This window comes from Podarcis melisellensis (assembly GCF_964234715.1).
Source record: "Podarcis melisellensis genome assembly, chromosome: 8".
Taxonomy (NCBI): Eukaryota; Metazoa; Chordata; class Lepidosauria; order Squamata; family Lacertidae; genus Podarcis; species Podarcis melisellensis.
In genome coordinates, this window is record NC_138540.1 from 48866776 (window position 1) to 48884627 (window position 17852).

Sequence of the window (17852 nt, forward strand, 5' to 3'; positions counted from 1 at the left end):
TGCAAAGGGCACACAGACAATTCATTGTGCCACAATACAGCAATGTCACAGAAAAGTAGCAATCCAGAGTAGCAGAAGAAACTAGTTCTTTAATCAGCCATCTTCATAAACCAGATAAATTAGCACCACAAAAGAAACTCACATTGCACCAGTGAGGGTGGTCTTGGGTAGATAGGAAATAACACCATGAAATAGCATTGTTCTGTCCTTCATTTTATACAGAGGTTGTTTGGGAGCATTCACTTTCTCCAAGCAATAAAATGCTACCATATTTAGCCTTGCAAACTTTCCAAGAAAGAATTTGCAAGAACTCTGTGACTGATTTGAATAGCAGGTGAGTTTCATTAGCCCATTCATAATGATTGCTCCATGAGCTAAAGAGAACACCCTCGCTGCAACTGACCCAGACCACTGCACAGTGAGCAGAGACTTGTCTCTCATTATTCAGGGCATTTGTGCAGACCAGCAGAATAACAATATTCAGAAATTCGGTGCTTGGGTGCACTTCACAGGATTTCTTCAGAATCAAATTGGAGATTTATTCATGGATGACAGTCAGTAATCCCTTTATTGGCTCAAATTTCTCTTTCTTTCAGAAATATGTTATTCTTGTTAATCTACTGTGATGCTTCTACATGCACTTGGCCCTTTGAGTTCAGCCTAAAAGGCTGTTACTCCAAGAACTGTAATCCCAAACTGAAGAATTTCTGAATGGTAGGCAAGGCGTGAGTATATTTATATGCATGAACTGCTGCTAATGTTAATAAGCTTCAGATATTTTAAGCCGTTGGCCTATATAAGAATTGCCTTGCTAGCATTTGTGACCCATGAGGTGGGACAAAGCCAGAGAGCCACCCACTTGACACTGCTGATTACCTAGGTGGGTCTAGGGTGTGACAAGGCTGCAGTGAGGACAGGACTGCACTAGCATGGTCCTTGTCTTAATTTCGCTTCATTATGATTAATACAAAGGAAGCTATTGAAATTAGAATCAGTGTCTGGAGGCAGTAATTGGTTGGATGTGGGCTAACAAACTGAGGCTTAATCCAGACAAGGCAGAGGTGCTCCTAGTCAGGAAGAAGGCAGACTCTTCAGATATTTTGAATTCTGGGGGTGTTCCAGGACTCAGATTTACACCACTTATGCAGAATTAAAGAACAGCTAGCCAGTGCTCTGAATCAAAATGATGTGGTCATTTTGTGGGGAACCTTTTTTTCAATCCAAGGCCAGCATTCTCTTGTGGGCAACCTTCTGGGGTCACATGATGGGCAGATTTAGACACAAGAGTATGCAAAGCAATGGATGTGGCTGTTAACTTTGTGCAGTAGGCTGCATTCCAACCATACAAAAGCCAGAGGTTTCCATACACACCACATCTCTCCAGCCTTCTGTTAAGCAAGCAAGAGGCACTATCACAGTTCATGCATTGAAGCCCAGCAGAAGCACTCAGGGAGGTTATGGTCTGGGGGTCAAACAGAGGATTTCCTTGGCCTGAAGTTACCCTATTTTTTTTATCTAGGTGGTATGCACTGCTGATCCTTTCTAGAGTGATTTGGAATGGTGTGTCTTCACAGATTTGAGAAGCCCCATGCAACTTGATGAAAACAACATCTAAGCCTCCATTCATATGTTATCCAGCACCATGTACAAAAGGGACAGTGGACCCATACAGCTGACCCTGCCTTCAACATCCTACAACTTTCTGGTCCTCCAACATCTGTGCATCTCATATGGGCATATGAACAGGGAAGAAGAGAAGAAGAGTTTGGATTTGATATCCCGCCTTTCACTCCCTTTAAGGAGTCTCAAAGTGGCTAACATTCTCCCTTCCCTTCCTCCTCCACAACAAACACTCTGTGAGGTGAGTGGGGCTGAGAAACTTCAAAGTGTGACTAGCCCAAAGTCACCCAGCAGCTGCATGCAGAGTTTTATGTGCATGGGATTCCACATGATCTGGAACCTTGTTCAATCAAGGTTTCAGATTTCTCTATGCAGATAGCCACACACAACTCTTTGTCAGGGATGGGAGGCAGGAAGGCATGCAATACTGGGGCAGGGCTAGCAGCCTGACCCTACAGGATCTTCTGCAAGGTTCAAGCCATTTTGCCACTTGAGAAAGAAGGTGGCACCATCCTCCATCCCGCATACAGAAAATGATTAGACTACAATCTTTTTCTTCAACACAGGGACAGCTTTCTCCGAAGAGTAGCAAACTAACATTGCGGGGACAGCAGAGGCAATGCAGTCCACACAACTGTGTCCTACAACATTTCACCACCATTCCTCAGCATCTGCTACCTAAGGCAGTTGCCTAACTCTGTCTAACGGTAGGGCTGGCCCCAAGCCTGCTTGAAAGGGATAATGCATGAAGCAAGCTCAAATCAGCCTGAATGCATGAAAGTAGGGTTGCCATATTTCAAACAGTGACAATCCAGACAGAAAAGTTTTTGAGCTTTCCGTTGACGTTTGGCAACCCTATAAGAGTAATCACAGGTGAACTACCATAAGTTAAGATTACATGTCACATCAAATGCTTACTACAGAGTCCTTGTTTAGCAGCAAAGACATGTGACACTGTTTGCATTGCAGCCAGAACTGAACTATCCATCCAGGATCAGGCAATGATTTGCAGAAGAACATCTTCTTTTACCTGCATATATCTAGCATATATTTTTAACCACCTGCAAAATGTAACCATGCTTGTTCTAGACACATACAATGATATATTGGAAAGACTTATCTCAAACAGATCTAATTCATCTCCTTGACATTTCAGGGCTGCATCCCCCTAGTCTGCCCTTAGAGTAAGTGAGACATTTCCCCCCTTATATTCGCACTTCAGAGTTGTGATTTATTTTCAACAGTACAAAATGTGTTATGCTATATTTAACTATGTTTGAAATCACAACATAGTCTCACCACTGTGGCAGATATATATCACAAATAACCCCTTGCAATGCATATTCATTTTTTAAAAAAAATGCCAAAAGGTTGTAGAAACTTGTTCCACAGTCTGAGGTAGAAACCTATATCTTCATCACATTTATCATTAGGATATTAGTTCCTTTGTTCTTCTTTTAAAAGAGAAGCAATGTGATATAGTGCCTTGGTGTTCATCTGTTGGGTTGAAAGCCACACATCACACTCTGAACAGGGCTGGTTCTATCATTAGGAAGAGTGAGGTGACCATCTCAAGCAGATGCTGAAGGACAATGACAGATGGAGGACAGAGCTGTGTGAGTTGTATGGCTTGCCCTGTGCCTCCTAAAAAACAAAGTAACCGAGACCCTGATCCACCATGCTGTCACAATGAAGATTTTTAGGACTTTGACTGATAAGCAGGACAACCCACCTGTCAATGATTTCAAGTGAATGACAGTTGGGTTGCGCCATCCACTTGCCAATATCTTAGTCTAGCTTGCCATACTAAGAGGGTCATTGCCCTTGATCTGGGATGCATTTGTTCACTGTCTGTAATCTTTTCAAGTTCTAAAAGAATTACTACTTTGTAACATCTTACAAAGCTTAACATAGACTGGCATCGCAAAGGTAAGTGTCTGGCATTCCACGATACAAGAGAGAAGATGCCCCAGCTGCCAGCCTTAAAGCTTAGGTGGTTTACATGGGCATAGGAGATCCTTCAGATAGTGTGGTTAGAAAACATTTGGTGCTTAAAACTTTAATTCCAGCACCTTGAATTGGGACAGAACGCCAGACAGATAGTAAGTGTAACTGGTGCAGAACAGGTGACCTATGATTCGAGCACCTAGGTCAAGGTTGGGAAACCTCTGGCACCCCCAGTGTTGCTGGACTACAGCTCCCATCATCCCTGGCTACAGCTGATGGGAGTTAGTGTCCAACAGTATCTGGACTGAAATTACAGATCAGCCACTCCTGCTTTGAAAATTGGCCGGTGTGGGGCAAATGGGCACAATCTTGATTCCAAGTAAAATATATTTAGGAAGCATGCTACCCAATCTCAAACATCTAAATCTCAAGCTCTAATATGCACATCTTTTTTACAATGAATAATCTCTGCCTACAAATAACCTGCCACATCAACACTTCCCCAGGAAATCCTCTCAGCACAACAGGTGCTATGATTCAGAACTTGCCTTCCTAACTCAAATTTGTTCCCAGCCTTCTCATCTGACACAATTTCCAACTACTGGCAGGTTTTCTAAATTTTGACTATTTTTATATATATTTCTACCTACAAGAAACATTTTCAATTACAATATTAACTTTAAACATTTCCTGTGGTTTGGACTAGACTAATTTAAAGCATATGGGATTGATAATAACATCCTACATCCTAAGCCTCTTTGAAGGAGGAAAAAAAATCAATGCAGAATTAGGAATGTGGCACAGAACTTAAGTTTATTTTCCCCTATAAGTACATTCCCATGCATATGTGTTTTTTCCTCAAATTAAGTATAAAAATTTGCAGAGAGAGATGGAGGTGGGGATGACTGTTCTGGTTCTAATGCTAGATTACGATGATCTATTTATTCCATAAACATTCAGTTGGTTTGCCGCTGGTAATTTAGCAAAAAGTGCATCTGTGGTCCCTCCAAGGACCAAACTAGACATGAGATCAGTGCTCAGATACTATCACATCACCAGTGCTGAAGTAAAATTCAACTTGCTTGTCCAGCCAGCTTCTGTCCATGGAATGCAAATGGGACTCCATCTTGTCCTTCCCATCAGGCATCTTGGGCCACGCCTGCTCCAAGATTCTACCCCGGAGGTACCAGTAGCCCTGTACAGATGTTCCACAAATATATGGAGGGGGGTATGGATTGCATATGGATTCCCCACTCTGGATGTCCATGCATTAAAAAAAAAACTTTTTTGAAGGTCAGAACAAATCTTTCATATGTATGTATAAATTACATGTGCATAGGGTCCAGAGCAGGACAGAGTAGGCTCAGTCTAGAGTCCTCACTCTTCATGATTTTCATATGTAACGTATGCACCAGGAGAGTTTGCCTTAGAAAGGCTTTTACACCCGAAATGCATCAGGCATTAGTAAGAACTATCTCACTGATGCTAAGTAGGACTAGATCTAGCCATATGTCTGGCAAGACAATGCCGAGGCTGTCTAGTGCTTGGGCAAACCGGTCGCAAAAGATTGGTAACGTAACTTCTAGGGCAGTGTTCTTCAACATCGGGTGCCCAAACGTTATTACATCCATCCAGAGCCAGCTTAATAAAGTAATAAATAAATTAATAATAATAATAATAATAATAATAATAATAATACCCCACCCATCTGGCTGGGTTTCCCAAGCCACTCTGGGCAGATTCCAGTGCATATAAAAACATAATAAAACTTCAAATGTTTAAAACTTCCCAATACACAGCTGCCTTCAGATGTCTTCTAAAAATTGTAGAGTTCTTTATCTCCTTGACATCTGATGGGAGAGTGTTTCACAGAGAAGGTGCCACTGCCAAGAAGGCCCTCAGTCCCCCAGCCCCTCCCCAGATGGTGTCCCTGCTAATACAGGTGCTACATAATACTGGTTCTGATTTGTAAGAATTCAGTTAGTGCAGCAGCACCTGCACTTTGGTACTCCCTGCCTACTGATACCAAGCAGGCATGCATTTCTTTTTGGCACTTGCTTAAAAAACTCTTGTTTAGACAAGCCTGCCTAGATTCTTAGAAAGTTGAGGTAAATTTTAATCAGTTTTAATATTTAAACTTTTGTATGTTTTAAAGTACTGTTGTCATTTTTTCTTGATTTTTTTTGTTTTATATTTCTGTAAACCACTTTTGAGGGTTTGCTTTGGTTTGGTTTTTTACAATCAAGCGGTGTGTAAATGTTATGAAATAAATAAATTCCCATCATCCTTCACCATTGGCCATGCTTGCTAGGGCTGATGGGAGTTGTAGTTTGGCAATATCTCGAGGGTCATAGGTTCCCCACATCTGGCCTAACGGTAGTACAGGCCATTTCTGGGAAGGTTTTCCAGCTAAGCTGCATTGACCTTCAACAACTCACATTAACTGTTTTTCAGCACCTGTTAAATCCCTCCCCCAAAAAATATGGAGAAGGAAGCCAAGAAGTATCTGCTTGATATTATTTCTCAACACTTCTATCATCAGCAAACCCATATATCAAGATTTTTCAAGAACTGACAAGTTTCTGTATTTGAAGACAGCAATTTTTATTTTTTTAAAAAAAAGATTTCATTGTCAGCAACTGCAATTTGGCATCCCCTGTTATCAGTTTTAAACTGGAACGAAATTCCCGTTTGACATGTTCCTTGTCAACATGACTGCCACCTTTGTAAAACTGATTTTTTAAACCATATATATAATTTTATATACACAGCATTCTAGTCTATTCCCTACTGTTTGAAACCAAAACTAATTTAGCTTTCATCAGTCCATAGCCAGTCAATTCAATGTCAGAGCGTATCAGTGCACAGTGCCTGCTGTGCACTTTAAATTCATAGCAGACCTGCCAAAAAAGAATTTGGCAAGAAAGCAGCAAAGTCCCTTTCCCCACCGATAGGATCAGAAAGGCAGACAGCAACATAATCAGTGGCTTTCTTATCCAAGGAATCTACACTCAGACCATGTCTACATGCAGGGCCGGCCCTACCATTAGACAGAGTGGGATAGGCAGCAGACGCCAGGGGCTGTGGAGCAGACAGAGTTGCGTGTGCCACACAATCTGCCCTGCAACCCTAACCTAGGCTGCTTCCCTCAGATACTGTAGAACAGTGTTTCCCAACCTTGTGCCTCCAGCTGTTTTTGGACTACAATTCCCATCATCCCTTGCCACTGGTCTTGTTAGTCAGGGATGATGGGAGTTGTAGTTCCAAAACAGCTGGAGGCACAAGGTTGGGAAACACTGCTGTAGAAGATGCTACCCTATCATCAATGCTGAAGGAAGATTCAAGCACAAGTCCATTTCGCTTCTATATGTGGATTTGGAGAGGTGGCATCATCTTGTCCTTTACCTCAGACAGCAAAATGCCTTGGGCCAGTCCAGTCTATATGAAGTGTGTGTGTGTGTGTGTGTGTGTGTGTGTGTGTGTGTGTGTGTGTGTGTGAATGAATGCTGATTGACAGTTGGAAGAGGAATGAAAACAAGGGGGTTGGAGAGGGAGTAAAGTAGCTGGAATCCCAAACATCAGCACACTATGCTGCAGCATTTTGTTGCAGGCCTCACTTGTATATGCTAATGTTTGAACTGTATTATTGTTATTGACATGCTGATTATTTATTGAAGTTATTTATTACTGTTATGCCTAGCATCTCCAGGCAGGGCTAGGGAAGACTTGTATCTGGAATCCTGGAACTGCTCCCAGTCAATATAGACCAGGACTGGAAAACTGAACTGGATAGTGGGCCAGATCCTCACCTTTCCTATCCCTCATGGGCGAGGTTTGACATCACAAAGATGTCAGGTGATGATTGCTGAGACTTCAAAGCACCACAAAGGCCTTGCAAAGAGCCCTGCATGGTGCTTTGAAGTGCAGCTGATTTGCAAGCAGCAGGCTTGAAAAATAGTATATCAGCCAGTATTCAGTGACTTCAAGTCTGCATTCTGCAGGGAGTGGCTTCACAAGTGAGTCCCACATGCAGAACTCAGCCATGCAGCTGATCCAGATGCATCTCTATCTGCCCCACACTTGCCGTCACTGGCATGTGGGACAAGTGGCCATGAGTTATGGGAAACAGTCATGGGTCAAACTGGAAGCCATGCTGGGCCAAACGTGGCCTGAGGGCCAAAGGTTGCCCACCCCTGGTGCAGACAATACTGAGTTAGATGGACCAATTGTCTGACTCAGGATAAGTCTGCTTCCTCTGCTCTTCTTTGAGTGTTAGATCAACTGTTAGATCAACTGTTCCAGGTTCCATCTCCTATAATACCAGAAAGTCTCTCATTTGGAATCCTGGAAGCTTCTGCCAGCCAGTGTAGACAAGACAGAGCTAGAAGAACCAAAGGTCCAACTTCTTATACCCCCCCCCTTTTTTAAGAACGGAGCATGATGGATATGTCAATCAATGATACATGGAGTTCAGTGTCAGCCTCATTGTAGAGCTGTAGTAAAGCACCAGGTCCTTGGTCCTCCCCCACCCAGCTAGCTTATAGAGGGACTTTTCTTCTCTCTTCATAATCTTCTATCCAGGCAAAAGCACGAAGTAGACATCTGAACTGCTGAATTAGAGAATGCTCCCCAGCATGCTGCTCCCCGCACTACACACACAGAGACCAAAAAACAAGTGAGATCAAAGAATCCCTGCAGTCTATTAAAATACAATTGCTTCCAAATCACATTGTTGTGTTCCAGGCTTAAAAGAATGGGTCACTGCCATTTTATTGTGGAGAAGCTACTGCTAATGAAAGGAACAATGGAAAGATTAGTGCTACCAACCATGTAGAAGCAACACCACTTTCGGTTTAATTGCAGTGAACAAAGCAAATAGGAAAGAAGGCTAGCCAAGTGACAAAACATAGTAAGGGAAGGCGGGGTGGAGACATAAATGGTGGTTGTCCACAAGAGATTCTCAATCACAGCACAGGATTCCAAGCATACGGTTACACCCCTGCAGCCAGAATGGTGTCGTCCACAGCATGTTGAACTACAACCCCCAACATCCCTGATAATCAGCTATGCTGTCTGGGGGCTGATGGAGTACAATGTCTGGAGGGTCCCACCCTTGATCAAGAGCTTTGCTTCTTATTCCAGGAGATAGGTCAGAGTTGGAGAACCTGTAGTTCTCCAGATGTTTTTAGGCTCGCAACTGCCTTCAGCCCCAGACAACATGCTCAATGGTCAAGGATAACGGAAGTCAGGAGTCCAGCAACATATGGAGAGTGGCAGGTTTCCCATTATTAAGACAGGTGGAACCTACCATAATAGCCAGAAGCTGAGGAGTGGGACTCAGTAGGTAACAGGAGTGGAACTTCAGTGCCAAAAAGCCCGTTTGTCCTCCAAGCAAGGGTGCAGGGTTGGTGCAGAGGACAAAAGCATCACATTAGCTACTCCTTGTTTACAGAATCTTGATCTTTGTTATTGCATTGTTATTGCAAACTGATAGAAAAGTGGTTATTGACTCATGCAACAGGGAACACTGAGTAAATGAAGGCATCTCATTCAGACCTGAATATGTAAGAACTGGGAACAGCTGACATTAGGAACAGGACCACCAGGTGTGGTCCAACTGCTCATTCACTCACAGGGGCAAGGAGTCCTAGAGCATCAAACTAGTGGTCCATCTAATCAAAGCATTGTCCATTCCAGCCTGGTTGGACAACAATTCCAGTCATCCCTGACCAGTGACCAAGATGGCTGAGGGTGATCACAGTTATAGTCCAAAACATCTAGAGGGCATCAGGTTGGGGAGGCTCTGAATGCAGCTCTCGAAATATTCAGATAGGTCTTTCCAGCCCTGAGACCTGAGGTTTTCTGTGCACAAAGTATGTTGCCCACCACTAAGCTATAACCTTCTCCCCAATCCTTTCTGACAAATCACTCTGAAGAATGTCTTGCATTAGTTGTAGAGTATTGGGCAACTTTGTTTATTCACCTAAGAAAAAAGTGCTAGATTTCTCCCAATGCATTTTCATCAATAAGAGCCAGGCACATCACTTTACTGTAACTGTCAGTATCTCATTCTTGTCTGCACTTCTGAGCTAAATTTCAAAAGCTATTTAAAAAGCTTAATCATTGCAGTCTTTTCTGAAACCGCAAAACATTCAAATCCACTCTGCTGCCAACATTGCACTCCAGGGATTCAATGCTTACTGAGAATAACCCTGGATGAAATCACACCAGGGTCACTGCTAATTTTAGTTGCATGTAAGTAATATAATAACATACATAAAGGTAAAGGGACCCCTGACCGTTAGGTCCAGTTGCGGATGACTCTGGGGTTCTGCCACTCATCTCGCTTTATTGGCCGAGGGAACCAGCGTACAGCTTCCGGGTCATGTGGCCAGCATGACTAAGCTGCTTCTGGCGAACCAGAGCAGCACACGGAAAAGCCGTTTACCGTCCCACCGGAGTGGTACCTATTTATCTACTTGCACTTTGACGGGCTTTCAAACTGCTAGGTTGGCAGGAGCAGGGACCGAGCAACGGGAGCTCACACCGTCACAGGGATTCAAACGGCCAACCTTCTGATCGGCAAGCCCTAGGCTCTGTAGTTTAGACCACAGCACCCCCGCGTCCCTCCAATAACACCCATAGTTGTGTGCAATTTACATAGCATCTCATTCTGATACTGTTACCTTAAAAGACAGTGAATAGTAATTGAAGGTGGCCAGCTGAAAAAGGAAACAGAGATCCCATGCTTTGAAGAATTGAGTAGGAAAGGGAATTTCACCAGGTGTAACTTTACATATGCAGGAACCCTAGTCTCTTTTTCACTCAGCTACCCTACATGAACCTATTGCTAAGTAATTAATTAGGATTTGAGGTTTAGAACATTTTTTTAGCATATGTACCAATTTACTTCAAAACAAAAACGGGGACTCTTCCATATGACCAGTTTATTGAGTATTCATCTTGGTTTGCTTGCACAAAGCTTACACAGAGGTTAGACTCTGCCTGGTCTTTACTGATTATTCATTCTGATTTGAATGCTGGAAAGTTCTGCAACATGCAGGCATCTCATTTTCATTATAATATGTTTGCATGATGCTTATACGTCTTCCCACTAATCTTCCCACACTTTGTAGTGCATTTCTCCATCACGTTCCTAACTACAAAAAGTCTGTTGCATATTTTGAAGTGGATCTGGTGTACTGGAGCAAAAAACACTTCAATACATTTCAGTTGCACAAACCTAAATTTCCAATGTGTTCTTTAATCCCTCCCACAAAATATGACAATCTGGATACAACCTTAACATTATAATCATAAGAACGGGCTCTAAATGTTTGTTTGTTTGTTTGTTGTTATGAGTTGGGTCCAATGCTAGCTCTACTCAGAGTAGACTCATTGACATTAATGGACAGGACTAACTTAGGTCCATTAATTTCAGCTGGCCTATTCTGTGTAAAGTTAATTGCATACAACCCAATGATTCTGACATTTTTGTAAGCAATTTCCACTCATATAATGCATTTTTGTATGTTATTTTCTTGAATATATGCATGTTTACACACATTTTAGCCTTGTATATGATTTTTTGGGTACACAGCATCTGGGGACCCCACCAGAAAGATGCTCCATGCTGCTCTTTCAGATGCTCTGCTGAAATCAATGGAACCTAAGTTAGCTGTGACTAAATCTTTGCATTGATATCAATGGGACCCTCATCTGGATCCAACCCTATGTCTTCTCCAAAATAACATACCAGAAAAACAAAACATAATGTGGTACAGTTAAACCCCTGAGCAGTTAAAGGGATGTAAAATTGCATGCACAGATGCCTCAAAGTTCACACACACACACACACACACACGTGCAAGGGACAAGGATGTACCCAATATTATCAAGTCCACTGAGAGAGAGCTTCAATGTCCCTGAATTCTGACACTAGCAGCCCATACTAATAACATTTTAAAAAATACTTTCCCCTCAAAAATGCAAATACCAAGGCAATGATCTAGAAAGGTACTGCCACAACCTCTGAATCCCTAGAGTTCTGTGTAGCTCTGCAACTTCTGCCCAGCCTTGCCTCCTGCTCTGCCTTCCTCCAGCCTGGCCCTGCCTTTCATCACCTCTCACCTTGCCACCTTCTTTGTGGGATCCTGCACTGCACTGGAATCTGACAGGTACCAGGGGAAAGGGGCAGTTGGGGAGTGTATTTGATGATAGAAGGCGGAAGGCTGGAGACACTGTTAGTTGGTGAACATCAACTATGAAGTTTAAGAAACAGATTTTCTGGGTGAGAATTTTCTGCAGTTTACTAAAGTGCAGTCCCCAATCAGTAGCATCCATTGTCCATCTCTATTCCCAGCCCCCGTAATTTCATCACACACTCTCCCCAAAATTATCCACATTCATAAAGACTAGAAACACAGTCCAGGAGTCTAATAGATGATTGGTTGGCACCAACTGCAGCAGTTAAAAATTTGGACCCTTTTTTGATAGGCTATGTTCTTAGTAAGAGTGTTAGTTTATGATGGCCATCAAATGAGTAGCCTTCAATGAAAACAACCTCTAACCCTGCCCTTCACTGTGGTTCATATGAGGAACTGAGAGTTAACAGTAGAAAAACTGTGAGCAAAGACTATACATACATATGCAGGAAGGATCTCAAACCTTTCCAACCAGTTACACATATATACACTGTGAATATTTTGGGCAGAAAAGAAATTCCCAAGGATTAACATCTGCACATAATTGCCCTTAGAAGTACTTTCAGAAGGCTTGTCTTTTCAGGAACCAATCTTAAGATAACCACTAGTTTAGCACAGAAAGATATCATCTGTAATTATAGCTCTCTTGTTGAATATGATTACATTGGCAAGACAGGTAATGGGGGTGGGGAGTTGGGAGAAGGATTGTATGTCAAACTGAATGTTGCAGGGTCATAATAACTGTGTCAAAATGAGTCCATCCCACCTGCATTCTCTTTAACAGGTTTAGGATTCCACTGTTCCCTAACGGTGTTCTTGGTACAAGCCAAGGCAATAAAGGAAAGGGTCTGGAGGCTAGGTTGCATTTAAGGGGACAGCATACACTTACCAAGCCTACGCATGTAGATATGGCTACTGAAGAAGAACTATAGTTCCTTATAAATCCCTGATAGAAACACTGTTCAACTTCATGTTCCTGAGAATGCACGATGCCATCTTCCCCAAGCACCTGGACAGTGAAACCATTGCCAAAAAAGGCCGAAAGCTGGAGGTCCAAGAGAAGTTCCTGTCCAAATGCTGAAAATTTATAGTGCAAGGAACTCTTGGAGCTCACGGTTGATCGTTTCCTTCTAGCACTGCGCAAAACATCATGCGTGATGTACGATCCACTGGAGTCCACTTCAACAGGGGTGACAAAGATGTAATCTGGAAAAGGAAAGGGTTTATTAGCCATCAGCCTTCATGAGCCAAGGGCATGCCTGCTCATTTATTAGTTGGTTAGTTTGCTTTCTTGCCTAAAAAAATTAACCTCTGTAAGACATTTTTATGCAGCAAAGCAGGTTTTCAGTAGGGCACATTCGTTATCACCATTTGCAAAGTGGCACAGGGAGTCTGCAGTCTGTGTTGATACAGCCATGCATGCATAAATACTTCTAAAGCAATGTCAGCCGGCCCCACATAAATGACAAGGATTATAAAACTGGACTAGTTTCCTCTCTGCCCTCTGATCATTCCCGCCAGGAGAGACGGCTTGGCATAGCTGTGAAGTTTCCCACAGTCACTTTGGAGAAGATATTTGTCATCACCAAGGTGTCGTTTTTTCCTCCCTCGTCCCTTCAATTAATTGATGACAAATGGGAAAGTTGCTTCCCCACCCCCACGCAATCTCCCTGTCTCTCAAAAGCAGAGCAAAGAATACTGCAGTCCCAGGAGGAATTGCACACAATTTGTTCAACTGGATTAAAGGATTTAATTATTAGTGTCTCAAAGGATTCAGCGTTCTCCTCCACTAACCCCACCAATGGCAGCTTGGCTAGTCTGGTTTTTAAGGTTGTAGCTGACCTCCTGTTGAGAAAGATCACCTCAAACCTCTAAATTTTGCCTGTTTCTGCTAATTCAGCTGCAGTGTGATTTCTTGTTCATGATCAAATAAACAAAGAAGTGCAATGAAAAGATTGTGAGGCAATATACCTAGAACAAAATTCCTAAACCTGGCCTGCACTGCTGATCACTGGCATCCTAACTCCACCTAATTATGATCCTATGTGCATTTATAGGTGACAGGATGAACATGAAAGGATTACATATGCTTGTAATACTGACTCCAGGTTTTGAAATTGAGGCAAGGCGCTCCAGAGGGGCCGCTCCTCTCTCTATAGCCCCCCCCCCCCCGCTCCAAGACATTGTGGCTCACACACTTGCCCGCCCATTTTGGCAGGTGGAAGGTCTGAACTCATGTCATGGCTTGCATGCCTGGGGACAGCAGATGAACATAGGCAGTGATAGCAAAGAAAATCAGGAGAGGGGCTGGTACAGAAATGGGGTGCCTCTGGGTCCAACAAGCCATGTCCACCTGCCCTGAACCTGACATTCTATATGACAGCAGGTGTGCCTCAGGTAAAGATGCGACTTCCTGCAGAAAGCAGAATTTGCAGGCATTGCAATCAGCTGATCAGCAGCGCCTGCAAAGCATCAGATAATTGGCAGGTAAGTGAACTAGCTCACCTGTCAAAACAGTCAATGGGAGAGGAGGCCCAGCAGGGCGTGTGACCTCTGCATGTCTCTCTAGCTGGGTCTCGGAACTCTCCCCATGCTACTAGCCCTCTCCTCAGGCCACACCCCTCACCCCACCCCCAATTTGCTCCTGCCTTTACATTTTCAAACTAGCCTGCTGTCCAAAGGTAAATCTTACATTAATTGCTTTGCTCAGTTTTGCCTCTGGTCCTGCTCACCACAGGAATAGAGCCCTCAAACGTTTGCCCAGAAGGAATGACAAAGGTTTCTGTAGAGGCTTGATTTTAGTTCTAAATGAACTGAGAACATTTCCTGGAATATGCCCCCAACTCCCCAGTGGTTGCACATTGTGGGGGAATATCTGTCATAATAAGTATGCCTCCGTAGGAAATGCTGCCCTTCCAATTAAAGCGTTTCTTTAAAAATCCCAGATTTCCTAGGAGTTCTAGATCTTCAGCAACATCTGTTTCCACATGCCATCATCATAATGGACTATATCCAAAGCTAGGCCCGTTAAAATTAGTGAAGATTGATTAATGTCAATGGGTCTACTTTGAATAAAATTGAGTTGGATATAATCCAATGCTTTTCTTTTTTCCTTAATGGTAATCTGAACAAGGAAAGCAACTGGCAGAGCACCTTTCTCTGCCAAATTTGTATGGCAGGACAAATGCTAGAGATAGAGTTAAAGTGGTGCAGATTTGCTAACTAGCCCATCCTGCATTACACTCTTCCAACTTTACAGCTCTATGCCTCCATTAAATGTAAGCAGCAATAGGTTGCCTTTGTGTTAGACAGTGGAAATGATATATCACAAGCCTTTCACTTTCCAGTGGTGTTAATCAGTGGCAGAAGTTCAGGATGCTAAACAGGCTGGTAGCCAAAAATGCAAGCAGCTGCGAGAGGGAGGAATTCCCCAGCGAACAGACACAAGGCACACCAGGATTTGCCTTTCCCAGTCCTGTGCGCACTGTACTTGTTAACACTCCCAGCTAGCAAGAGCATCACGCTTCGATCTTCCTGAGCTACAGAACATTCACAGCTGGACATCCTGCTGAATCTATTTGTACTGTATATAGATATCCATACAGAACATTAGTAGGGTTTTTTGTATTCTTCTGCAATATGAGCTGGAGTGCTAAAGCATGCCATGCAATTGTTTGTAACATTAACTTATCTTTTTTAAAAATGGGAGCTTCATCTTCAGTCCATGATTGCCTGCAATCACCTGTTCTCTTTGAAATCTAGGAATCATTGCCTGCCTGTTCACACACGTTTTAATACACTGCTACATTACATTAGCATTTCATTCTCTTTCTTTCATTTTGGGCAGAAGGCTGGAAGTGCTTTGAACGTGTAGAGATTCTTTCTACTGAGATGTTTCAAAGAGAGAGAGAGACTTGATCTATTTCTTACAAATCCTTAAGCACATATTCTTTATTGTCTTCCTTTCTTTTCGCACTTCAGGCTGGTTTCTTTCCACATTGCTGAAAGAGCTGTGCAAAGAGACTGATATTCACCAGTTTTTGTTCACCAGTCATCAGGAATGATCTCTACCTCTATTTCATTTACACAGAAGCAAGCCCTTCTGGCTCCAGTGACATCAATTTCCAAGTAGCCCAGTCTTTGATCCTCCATGTTGAAACAAATGGAACTTTTATTACAGCTAAATTGGGTCTGAGCTATCAGGGTACATATTTTGTAATCCTTCCACCAATTTCTCCAGACTATTCTTATAGTCTATTGATTCTATAGCCATTTTAACTTTCTGTTGGACTAGATGACCCTTTCAGTCACTTCCAACTCTACAATTCTAACATTCTATTATTTAAACATCAACGGAAATAGCCATTAACAAAGCCGTTCTCCCCAAAATTGTTCAACTCTTACCAATCCACTAACACAACTGGCCATCACAATGTTTAGCCTCTTATTCATTTCTGTCTCAGCAAAGAAATAGTTCATTGCAATTATTGCATTGCTCACTTGTCACAACCCTCAAACGGTCCCATTTTACAGATAAGTCACACTAAGGCAATCCACCCCCACACCCCCACAGTGCAATCCTATACACATCTCTAGTCAGAATTAAATCCCACTGATTTGTGTATGGTTTACTCTCAGGAAAGTATGTATAGCATCACACCCTCAATTGAACTCCATAACCAAATCAGGATTTGAACACACCTGGTGTCTTAAGTCCAACTTCCAGCACTCAATCCACCACAATGGTCGAGTCATCGCTATTTTGACGGAATCAAAGCATTGGTCCATCTAGCTCAATAGCATTCACACTGGCAGGCAGCAGCTCTGCAAGACTTCAGAAGGGGCCATTCCTAACACTACCGGGAGATGCCAGGGATTGAGCCTGGGACCTTCTGCCTGCCAAGCAGGTGCTCTGTCCCTGAGCTATGGTCCTTCCCTGCTGAACTATGGTTTGCACAGTGGCCTCCGGTGAAACTACTCCCAACCAAAGAATATTAACAGTTTCCCGCCTCCTGCTCCCATGGGCGAGAAAGAGGCTCATTCATTCGCATTGTAATCAAAAAGGATACGAACCGTGGTTAAATCCGCCGATGCCGCCGCTGTCACCGGTTAACGCGGCCGCCAAGGACACGCAACAGAGGCAGCACAGCTGCAGACTCTGCAAAAAGAGAGAAAGAGAGGGGTATCTCAGGGATACATGGGGAAACCTCGATCGGATCTCGCCCCGCTGGCTCCCACCGCCACTTACCTTTGCAATGCTGCCGAGCCAGAGGATGGTGAGCGAGTGCATCGGGGTGGCGTTGCCGATCGCCACGGGCAAAGTCCACAGGAAAAGCAGGAGGCAATCCATGGATTCTTCCTCTCGCCTCGGTACATCTGGGAAGGGGGCGGCCAGGAGTGCGCGGTGGGTGGAGGTGCGGTCGGTTTACCTGTCGCGGCCACCGCCGCTGCCGCCTCCAGCAGCAGCAGCAGACACGTGCAGCGGGAGATCCCGTCTCCTCCGCCACATGTTCGGGGAGATGGTCATGGGGATTGGCATCCCCCGCCTGCACCGCCCACCGCGGGCGCAGGGCAGCCCATGCAGAAAGGAGCGCCGAGGGGAGCCCTGCTGCTGCTGCTGCTGCCGCCGCTGCCCGCCAGCCCGCCCGCCTTCCCCGCCCGCCTCCTCCGCGGCCAGCGCGCAGCTTTTGAAACCGGCTGCAGCTCCGCCACCAGGACGCGGCGGCCCCAAGGCGCAGCTGCCCCGGCTCGCTCGCTAAGTCGCTGCGCGCCGCAGCCCCCGGGGAGCGGGAGCAACGGCTCGGAGGGGGCGCAGCGATTGAGCGCACCAATCGGGGGGGGGGGAGACAGAGAGAGAGGGGGGAGAGGAGGCTGCTTGGTGGCTCCGGGCGCTTTGGCAGCAGCGCCTGCTCTCAACTACCGGGGATGGGGCGGGCGCGGGGAGGGAAGAGAAGGATCGGCCCTTCGCAGGCTCCCCTTGCTCTGGGCTGCTCCTTCCTGGGTTCTGTTTCTTTGATCTTCTTCAGCCATTGGAATCCTACTGTTCTTCTTATTGTTGTTGCATTGTATTCAGCCGAGCTC

General features: G+C 44.2%; 1 protein-coding gene across 4 annotated transcripts in view; it reads right to left on the reverse strand.

Moving 5' to 3' along the window:
* The window catches only part of ADAMTS18 (ADAM metallopeptidase with thrombospondin type 1 motif 18), a 103970-nt gene extending 86494 nt beyond the window's left edge, over nt 1-17476 (reverse strand). For 2 of the 4 annotated variants that reach the window (XM_081920267.1, XM_081920265.1), the window contains exons 1-2: nt 16845-17475; nt 12661-12977 (exon numbers count right to left, since the gene is read on the reverse strand). In XM_081920267.1, coding sequence (XP_081776393.1) covers nt 12661-12977; nt 16845-17121 — 594 coding nt within the window. In that variant the 5' untranslated portion in view covers nt 17122-17475. Of the gene's footprint in view, nt 1-12660; nt 12978-16844 lie in introns of all 4 variants that reach the window. The other 2 variants (XM_081920268.1, XM_081920266.1) reach the window with 2 other exon arrangements.
* Nucleotides 17477-17852: the final 376 nt, after the last annotated feature.